General features: G+C 44.1%; 1 protein-coding gene across 2 annotated transcripts; it reads right to left on the bottom strand.

Annotated features, from left to right (window-relative positions):
* Positions 1 to 6,647, bottom strand: errfi1a (ERBB receptor feedback inhibitor 1a). 2 transcript variants are annotated; one of them, XM_076111033.1, is made up of 4 exons: positions 6,427 to 6,647; positions 3,694 to 3,899; positions 3,431 to 3,519; positions 1 to 3,179 (listed from the first exon to the last, which is right to left on the bottom strand). In XM_076111033.1, exons 2-4 carry the CDS (start codon positions 3,843 to 3,845, stop codon positions 1,990 to 1,992), a joined length of 1,431 nt encoding a protein of 476 aa, XP_075967148.1. In that variant the 5' UTR covers positions 3,846 to 3,899; positions 6,427 to 6,647; the 3' UTR covers positions 1 to 1,989. The 2 variants fall into 2 exon arrangements, with proteins under 2 accessions (XP_075967148.1, XP_075967149.1); XM_076111034.1 differs by lacking the exon at positions 6,427 to 6,647 and having other exon boundaries at positions 3,608 to 3,718.
* Positions 6,648 to 10,379: the final 3,732 nt, after the last annotated feature.

Below are 10,379 nucleotides of genomic sequence, written 5' to 3'. Positions count from 1 at the left end.
CAGGGTTATAAATAAGTCATTTTATTTTGCTTTCTTTTTAAAGAATATACGCATCAACTATTCATAACAAATGGAATTGTTAAATACTGTACACAGCATACTGTACTCTCCCAGTGCATGTCTTCACCACAGCAGAGAAGTTATTTCATGATAAACTAGTCTTCATTCAGTTTTATTATTTCTAATAAGACATATGAATACCTTAAGATTAAATAGTATCAGTGTATGATGTAAACATTTTTTCAGACATTTAAGTCAAAAGCAACATTGTGTTGGCAAGGTTGTGTGAGCAGGCGGGAGAGAGAAAGTATATTTCAATGACCGTTTGACCTTAGCAGTTATCTGTTTCCCAAACTGAACACCGTGTTCAGTTTGGGAAGGGTTACTTCAATACATGTGCTACATTTACTATATCATCCTGATGCTTCTTGAACAATCTACAACAATAAAAACCATATATTTTCTAGGCTGCCAGCAGCCAAAGTCTCTCAGACCACACCCACTGCAATCATGTAAGGCAGGAATGCATGAGCAGAACAGGAAAGTCTGTGTCAGGTAGGTAAACCCTGCAAACCCTGCACTGTCTTTGTACTGCACGTCTGTATTAACAGGTTAGCCTAACATCTCTGTGATCTAAGATCCACGTGATCTAAAATCTCTTTTTAAGGATATCCGGTTAGAATTGCCTTTGTGTTACTCTTAAGTGAAGTGTACTTGAATTAAAAAGCAGTTTGTCAGGTAACATACAGAGCTGGTTACCTCGTCTTTTGCAGATTATAATTTTAAATGTTTTCTTTATTAATGGGGGAGTATGTGAAATATGGGATTATATCAAAGGGAGGTAGTACTTGAGGCAAATTAGTTCCAAGCAATTGCTCACAGCTTGACCAAAAAACAAGAATAAGCTCCTCCAACTGTTTCATGGAATTTCAGTGAGAATCGCATTCACTTCATGTTCAACAGGCCAATTTCTGTGCAACAAAACAGACCTGGACACTGAAAGAAAGCAATCACTTTTTAGAGGGCTGTACTCAAAAGCAGGTGCTGCAAATAAGCAGAGCACAGTAACAAGTATGGTTGATAGTTTCTACCAATCGTAGAAACTAATTTGTATAAAGTCTCACCGGAACACTTTTCCAACTGATGCTCACATGCACGTATGCACAAACATGTCCACGCACATACATACACACACACACACACACACACACACACACACACACACACACACTCAGTCTCATCAACAGACAACTACACCACATAAGCTGCACTAGACACTCCAATGGAAACACTCGTAGCTACCAGTAATGTACCCACCTCTGAGTACAAAATGTACCATGTGGGAAACATTCATTTACACAGATATAGTAGCCTGAGTAAGACTGAAACTTCATCAAGGCAGGGAAACCACATCAGTGTTGATGTACAATAGCAAACAGAAAAGAGATTTGTGTGCTAATATCCTTCATTTTGTTAAAAAATTAATTGGCCTTGTATTGAGACTTCATATATTAAGTGATTCATGATTAAATTACTGACCTTTTGTCCCTTACAAAAGCAGCGTCAATGCATCTCACAAAACATCCTCAACCTTCAAGACACAGAAAAACACTGAACCACATGAGGTTCAAGGCCCGCTTGTACCCTCTGACTGTACCACGACATCAGCAAAAACCACACAATATTGAATACCGTAAAAAAAAAAAAAAAAAAATCATATAGAAAGTAAGCTCTACAATGTGGAATTCTCCCACAGTCTATTGTCAGAGATACAGTTTTTACGTCATGTATCTCAGCCGTGATAGCTACTTAGCATTACCAGTAACTGAATACAGTGCACACATACCCTGTGTGTTCAGAATACATAGGGGGTTAAAAAAATAAAACGTAAAAGCAGCAGTTTGAGGGTTGTTAGCGTCCCGTTTCACCATTTTTTTCAAGTGGCTTTTGCTCATGTACAGAGTCCTCTGCTACTTCCACTTAAACTTTTCAAACTAAATCCACATGTGCTTTCCTCCTGGTGTCACAGTCCCAGTCAGAGTCTGATACATCTGTATTGCGAGCTGCAGGACTTTCCATGACCCGAAGAAATCTCTCTACACAAGGCGAGTCCACGAAAGCGGGCCGCTGAGGCAGGAGATAGTAATGTGTGGTGCTGGCCTTCTTGCCGTTCTCCATATCAGGGAGGATGCAGGGGGAGCCCTCACTGTTCTGTCTCTGTAAACCACGACAGCTTACGTATTTAGGATCTGGTGCAAAGCTTTGAGTTGGGGGCATCACCCCATTAATGTATGTCGGGAGGCTCTTGGGGCTGGGAGTGCGGGAGCTGCTTCTAGACAAAGGTTCCCTTGGTGGCACCTTGGGTGGTTTGTCCTCATCGCTGTAAGCCCCAGACGAGACCTCTGCTGACCAGCGGCGGTAGTCTCCTGTCTTGATTGTTCGTGGAGGGATAGGGGGTGGTACCTCGGCCTTATCCATACTTTGGGTGTGGCGTTTGTGGCACGTGAGGCGCAGCAGTGAGGGCTTGTTAAAGGATCCAGCTGGGCCAGAGTGCGAGCGTCGCAGTCTCCTCTGAGCTTTGTCCTGCTGCTGTCTCTGACAGACCGCTGGCTCCGGTAGTTCCTGTCGCTGCAGCTCATACTGTTCCCGCACTTCCTGTGGAGGATGTGCCTGATGCTGCTGCTGCTGCTGCTGCTGCTGCTGCTGCTGCTGCTGCTGCTGCTGCTGCTGCTGCTGCTGCTGCTGCTGCTGCTGCTTGGGCTGTCTCTGGCTCTGCGGTCCTAATGGGCCGTCGTAGTAAGCATAGTTAATTTGCCCACAGTCCCTGAAGCTCCTTCGACTGGGGACTCCATATCGAAAGGGAGACGATTTGGGACACTGATCTGACACAAGGCAGCGGCTGTCGTCCGAACTTGTGAAAAATTCTACCTCTTTGTCCATAGCCTGCTCAGGGGAGATGTCCGTTTGTGGAGGGATGGGGGGCAGAGGCTTGGAGCATCTGTCTGGCGTCTGTGGTGGACTGCTGCACTCGTACACCGAGAGCCTCTGGAATGAGGGGACCACCTGGTCGTCATCAGCAGGACTTGGGGAGGACGGTTCGGCACTGCAGAACAAGGAGAGATGGGAGGGCCGGGATTTCTTTGGAGGTAATCTCTGTGAACTGGGACTGTGTTTCTGTCCTGTCAAGAGAGGAAAAGGAAGATTACATTAATAACGCAGTATCAACTTATAACGGTTGGTTAATGACAATCACAATTTACTACTAAAAAAAACACTTGCATGAACTACTAGCTTTCTCTATGCAAGGCAGGAATGCATGAGCAGAATCTAGTATGTATGTAGCAGATGATTCAAAGAAACAGCACATCCAAAGCAGCGCGTGTGTATTTCAGAAGACCTGCACTGTGCAGATGACAGATCATGCACTTACTTTCATAATTTAGAGACGGTGGAGGTGGCCCTTTATGATGAGCACGAGAGCTGTGATCCGAGTGTGCAGTGTTCATACTGAAGTAGAAGCTGTTTAAAAAGGAAGAAAAAAAAAAAAAAATGAGTACCAGTAAGGACTTAACCCATCATCCTTATTTACAATAAATCTCAGACTGACCTGAATCATAAAAGTGCAGCACGTCATGCAGATTTTCAACAAAACATCCCCTAAGGGCCTGTTAGTCTTGGCACCTGAACACTCACTTGTCCAGCTCATGGTGATAGCTCCAGGAGGGTTTGGATCCAGCCATGCTGTGACAGTAGCTGCCCCTCAGGAAGGGGTTTTCTATGGGAAAAGAAATCTCCTGGGCAGTCAGGCCCACTGTGGACATGCTCCAGGCACACTCGGGTCGCATCAAAGTCAGGAAACACTCAGATCACCCGGCTGGCTGCCCCTGCTTCTGGTGTACCTGTAACACAGCCAAGATACAGCCATGAATGATGGAAAAAGGGGGGTGAACGCAAAAGCAGATGAAGAGAAACAGAACATGGGGTAGCACATTGAAAAACACTCTTTGTAAGCAGAGCCCACATCCTCTACTGAAGCTAAAAAATAAATACAGTCCTGATATTGGAACAGAGAGCAAATTACCCAAATCTACACCCTTTCTGCTGCCCACCAAACCAAATATTTAGTCATGGCCTTGTGCTTTGTGATTTGTTTCCCTCTAACAAGACTAGACTACAATCTTCTGTGACAGAGGAATGATTAAAGCTCACTTTGGCAAGATTATAGGACTCTGTCACAACACACCAAGCGGACAGAGGACTCGGTCGTTCATAACTTTCTGGTCAGAGTATTGTACTAAGAAAGCAGAAAAGTAGTCGACAGACCAAAATGACGGAGAAGGATCTTGATGTAAGAACGTCGGTATAATGCGCAGATTGGGTTTTTTTTGTCTACTTTATTTATACAACTGGCCTGAAGGATACAAGTTAAGAGAGTTTTGTGTGACAATAATTGGTGTCTTATATTGATAAACAAATACAATTGTTATTTTTCCACCAGGTCACTGAATGATCTTTACATTTCAAATATAGTGCTATATTCAACGAGCCTAGATTTCAACAATACTCAATCTTATGTGTCAACCCATTAACCAACTTTCAGACTTCTATTTGTACAGGCTGTTCCACCTCTTAATAAGTTTACAGTTTATTTTAAACTTGACTGTGCCGTGCTCCAGTGCTGCAATCTCGCTTGTCCTGAACAACAGAGGAAAGGGCTCCTCCAGTTACCAGAGATATACCTGATGTTGCAAGAACTCCTCAAGTCAAATGACCTGAATGGTCAAGTCATGTCAAGTATGTGTCAGGGCTGAGTAAACAATGTGTACAATATTCAGGGGAGGGACCTGGCAGAATTTTGATATTTCTGGGGTCAGAATTTGTATGTAAAATCGAAACTAATATTTGTACCTCGCACTGGATTAACCTGTTCAGCGTGTCACAATCCCTGGAGACATGAGTTTAGACGGTGTTATATCAAAGTAGGCAGAGCCTTTACATTTTCAAGCAAGTGTATCACGGGTAGCTGTGGGCGTCTTTGTTTGTCTTTGACTTCAGCACCCTATCAGAAGTCCTATTTTTCAGAATGCAGCAAAACAGGTGCATCCGTCAGCCTGGTGGTCATCTCTTCTAGAGACCACAAATTAGGTGCGTGCGCACACCCAGAGACACGCTGTCCTCCTTATAATGTTGACGTGATGACTGAGAAGAACACGGCCCCCTCCTTCCTGGTCTCCTACGAGCCATATTTACGCGCTGCACTGACAACTGGTGAGAAACAAAGCTCTAAAACAACAGGAAGTCTGGGGCACCAACATGAGCCAAACTGCCCACCAAGGCATGCAATCCCTATGCCCAGGGTCGTCGATTCGGTTTGGCGGGGATGGGAAGCAACATGATCCCCGATAATGAACCCCGGGGGCTTGTGCTTCCTCTTGCAACAGGTGCAAAGACAGTTCATCCTGGCAGTTAACCACAGGAGAATTTACAGGCAACGGGATAACACAAATGACGTGCCGTGCAGAGCATTGACCCTCTTAAGAGGGAATTTACTTCCAGTCACTTAATTCAGATCATTTGGCCAGAGAATGAGAGTCTTTATATGGTCGAGTCTGGCCTTTCTGTTTATACAATAGGTGGACATGCTCAATGGGAGTGTGAAGATAAAATAGGGCCCATGGGTGCCGGAAAGGAAGAGGTCTAATGGGGTTAGCAGTGACAGTAGGAGATAGCTTGCCTTCGAGTCAGGATTGCAGTAGTCACACAGACCTTGAAAGAAAGAGTTCACACCCCGCTCATGACACCCCTGCAGCGGTTTCCGAGCAACCATACCCGCTCTACCTGTGCGGCAAGCAAACAGCGCGCACACCCCCTCACTTTACCGGATTGAGATAATGGTTAAAAGCCCTCTAGCAAGGAGGTGACTCACACCACAAGACAGCTATCTGGCAAGGACAGGTAATGATGATATAGAGTAGTTTGTCATTTCCCTTTAGTGGAAGCGGAAAAGATTTAAAAACAAATGGATAATGTTGACTACATAAAAACACAAACAGTTATAGGTTTGCAATCGATTTAAAGTCATGGAAGGGCTCAAACATTTTATATCCATCATAGAAGACAGACACGGTCTATATATTTAGTGAAAGTTGTAAAATGTGTTCCCAATTTGTTGCTCATTTATCCAAGAACTTTTCAAATCCTCGAAATGTCGCCTTGAAGACAAGTCGCTCCTCTGAATGGCTTAGAAAGAAAACATACACATAAACAAATAAACAAACAAACAAAAATACACACGAATAAGCCCAACCTCAATGTTGCATCAATCAGAGGTGTCTGTCGCGCTGGCACCAACATGCAAAACAATAGACACGGGCTCCTACTTACAGCAGCCAACACCAGACATTTCAAACCTCTTTCTGAACTCACCTAAATAACTCCGCAGTTTTCCTCCGCCGACTCGCTCCTAGACTCCTCTTTGGTGAAAAACAGCTCCTCGGTTTCTTTGGTTTGCTTGAGTCTGTAATGGTCTGATTGCACCAGAGACAGCACGCCAGCGAATAGGTGGCGCTCCTGCTACACTGTGACACTTTTATATAAGTCTAGTATTGTAGTGAGCGGTATTTTATAAGCGCGCTGGCTCCGCCCGGAACACTTGCCCTTAAAGGCGCAGTCTTCATTTTCACCACGTCTCTCTGCAGCGTAGGTGCGGCAGTAGGCTACAGGCTGAGTGTAGGCTATATGGGACATAAACGCAGGTCTAATTTAAGCATTACGTTAACTTGATGTGATCAAAGTCTGCCTTTAATTAGAGGACAGAGCATGTGTGAACATAAGGATACAGTCAGCTGATAAAGTGCTGCAGTGGGGGACATGCAGGATACAGTAAACACCTCAGCAATTAGACTGTTGGACATGCAGCTGCTCTGCGATTTGGCTACAGCTCAATGGGGATTGGTTGATGCAGTGGAGTGATGTTTATTCATAATTGTATACTCTGCTTTGCAGCAGTATGAAGTGATAATTATAAGATGCCACATCATCCTGGTAGTTTGGCCTTTAAAAAACTGTTCATGTCTTGACCTAAGTTGTACTTCAAATGTGCCTCCTGTGTGGTTTAACAAACAGCAAGCATACGTGCTGCAGTCAAACGTCAAACTTCATGGATCTGCAGGGAGACAGAGGCAGTAATGGGGATGGCTCCAGGGCAGATAACACAGACAACGGGAAAAGCAACACAGCCAGAAACACTGTTATCGGCACAGCTGATAGCTGAATGGAGCCCAGATTGTTTAGCAGCTCGCTTATCAGATTCAGATTCAGATTATTTTGGCTGGACCTGTTTACCTGCCATGATGTTCACTTAAACCCAGTGTAATTAGATAACCCAGGCTACAGGGTTGATGTCAACTGAATTCTCTTTGTTTCTGTTTCGGCTAATATGTGAATAATCTTGCATGCGCCACCCCTCAGTCGCACACCCTCTATTTTCAGTCACTTAGCCTACTTAGATCTTAAGTGGTGTTGTATTAACTATGTCATCAAATCTAACCGAGCTATACAAACCCAACACTGACATGCACGCTAACCAAACACAGCGATACAATGGCTACAAACAACTCATATGTTGAATCAATAGCGGCAGAAAGCAGAGGTGGGTGCAGAGAGAGAACAGAGTGTTCTTGTGCCTGAGTTCGTAAATCCTTTACAGCTTGGGCAAGGGGGCCCCTCAAAGCCAAAAGGCTTATCATGACATATTTGGCCCCTACATGGACCAGGCCACTGCTAATCCCCCTTTATAATTTCAGACACATTTTTGGGATTCCCTTGGCCAGTTGACCAGCCGAGGAAGGGGTTTTTGCTAGGTGATAAGTGTGGATGTGAATAATATGAGCATCAGAGTTTTGTAAATGATTTACACGTTTGATGTGATGGATGGTGCAGGAAATACTATGGCGATACATATTGTGGGAGGAATGAAATGTAATCAAATCCAGTTCAATAAAGCGTCTGCTTATGTTTATTTCTGCTTTACATCTCTGAATCTGTTGGTAAAACTCTTTCCATGTTTCACCAAACAGACACACTCAGTGGGATAAATAGGCTTCACAGTCTCTACTCCCACTTCAGCCCCCCTCCCCTCCCCCCCTTCCCCCCTTCCCCTCCCCTCCCTGCTTGTGAGCCACATCGTGATGTCATCACTCACAGGAAGTTCCTTATAAAGTTAGTCAGGGAGGGGAAAAAATAAAAAAGTCAGGGAGGGAGATAAGCACCCACAGCTAGAAGCAGCTCTGATGACAGTTTGAGATGTCAGATGAAAGAAATCGTGCCAAAGTGGATGTCCTTCTCAGGAAAAGTTACACTGCCTTTTCTTTGGTTCTGCTTCATGACTCATGCTGAAATTTATCCACCACATCCAGCATCCTCCAACCCCCGAAAAAGTTACACCTTCAGGTCGTCTCACATTCAGCTGCACTTGGAGCAGAAAGGAATTTCCCTTTGTGGCTCACACTTCAGAACAATTGTATACTTACGGCGTGACGCTTCAGTCCCTCAGCTTATTAGGAATCCCTCAACAACAGGAAGGGAAGAGTTTAGATAGAAATGAAAAAAACAACAACAGCGTATTATCAGTGTAAATGATTTATTGACTATGGAGGTCACAGCATTGATTGCTTCTGCCTGCAGAGGTAATTAAATTACGTGCATAATTAGCCTACGTCCAAAGTTCACGCTGATATAAACACAGCAGCAGAAGGGTCAGTGTTGTAGTAAGGTGACGTCAAGCCTGTGAGTCTGTCAAAGATTTCAGTGAATAGGTGATAAACTAGCTGTCCCTCTGTTAAATTGAGAGGTTATTGTAAGCAAAGTCTTCAACTTCCTCTCTTTAGACATGAGAATTGTGGCCGATGTTGACACCTTTACGAATCACCCTATGTTAAAATCCGGGGTGAAGTAGAAATCTGCATAAAGCCTATTATATCTATACCTCTGTGGTATTGATCAAGTCACACTATTCCTTTGGAAGCACATTTTCAAAGCTTTTGGGAAAATAATCACATTCACTTCCATTATATTTACCTTGTGGCAGAAATGATGTCTCAAAACTATGACAAATAAAGTTAAAAGTATGTGCACAGCTAAGGAAGTAAAGGAAATATGGATTTGTTCATAGTTGGGGTGAATTGATTTGACCTGACTTATTTTTATGTATTTCTTGATTGTAAAAGAATTAGTGACTCTTGACAAGTGCTAACAAATAAACTGTTGTAAGCACCAATAATGTCAAACACTTCTTAAATACCCACAGGGAAATGCACCAATAACTCATGGGTAGGTTTTACTTTTTAGTTCCATATGACAACTTTGGTGAGCTGAGCTTCCAGCCTGTGAAGTTTAGGGCAATACAGTTGAGACTTACGCTGACACATCGCCGTGTATTAGTTCTGGATCGTGGTTTCGTCTGGCAGACCCACACACACTTGGCTCTTACCGTGGAAACAATACACAAATCCCCAGGCAACGGACTGTCATCTCTCTCCACTATGTAAATACGACCATATTAAAGCACTTCTACTTGGTAACCATACCGAACTCCTGAGAATCCTGCAGCTGCTTCTGTTATTAATCACTTCCTGTATTGGTACAAAGACTTCTGGGAAATGGAGGGTAAATTAAGAGTAACTTGCCTCACACACAGGTATTTTCAATTCTGGAGAGTAACATAATCAAAAGCAGCAACGACGAGTCATCATTGCATCACTCCTCGACATTGTTTTGTTGAGTGGTTCAAGTGCCGCCACAGCCTGCTGTTAGTAATGGGTGGAGCAAGCCACACCGCCTCCTTGATGATGACAGGGTGTGTTTAGTCTCCATGACCCGAGGATCATTTCAGACATAGACCGGGGGAGTTATTGGCGCGCTCATCCTATGACTGAGGCTGAATCAAAGTCATGCTCGTGATTATGATGGCTGAATATAAGTAATGCTAACATACTGCACCAATTCTTCTTTTTTGGATTACGGGCAGTTGTAAAAAGAATGGGAACATACACTCACAGTCACACATAATCCCTGGCACAGACACCCACACAAACGCTCTCATTTGTGTCTGGTGTTCGGGGAGAAGCTGTGAAAACGACAGCTGTGGTGTGATGGAGAACTTCACGCTGGTTCTCCAGCTGCTGGTTCAGAGCCAACTCTGCTCACAGGCTGCACCACCGGAGCTCTACAGGATTGACTGACGCAGATGGAAACCGGCTCCTTTCCGGGCCTCACAGCTAATGTTCAGTGCACAGAACATCAGCTATCTGTTGCCTACATTTTCATTTTCTGTGCTGGCTGCATCATTGAATCCTAAAGGGTCTAGTGAAGAGCCTGTT

Source organism: Anarhichas minor, unplaced genomic scaffold (genome assembly GCF_050575085.1).
Source record: "Anarhichas minor isolate MPS153535 unplaced genomic scaffold, ASM5057508v1 ptg000043l, whole genome shotgun sequence".
Classification (NCBI taxonomy): domain Eukaryota; kingdom Metazoa; phylum Chordata; class Actinopteri; order Perciformes; family Anarhichadidae; genus Anarhichas; species Anarhichas minor.
The sequence above is the reverse complement of the archived record's forward strand: the minus strand, read 5'-3'. Positions and strand labels throughout refer to the sequence as shown.

Bases quoted from the DNA above. Each gene is read 5' to 3' on its own strand.
- errfi1a (XM_076111033.1), bottom strand. From the start codon at position 3,845: ATGCGACCCGAGTGTGCCTGGAGCATGTCCACAGTGGGCCTGACTGCC. The intron at 3,520-3,693 runs GTGAGTGTTCAG...CTTTTTAAACAG, and splicing joins TATCACCATGAGCTGGACAA to CTTCTACTTCAGTATGAACA. The intron at 3,180-3,430 runs GTAAGTGCATGA...CTCTCTTGACAG, and splicing joins ACCGTCTCTAAATTATGAAA to GACAGAAACACAGTCCCAGT.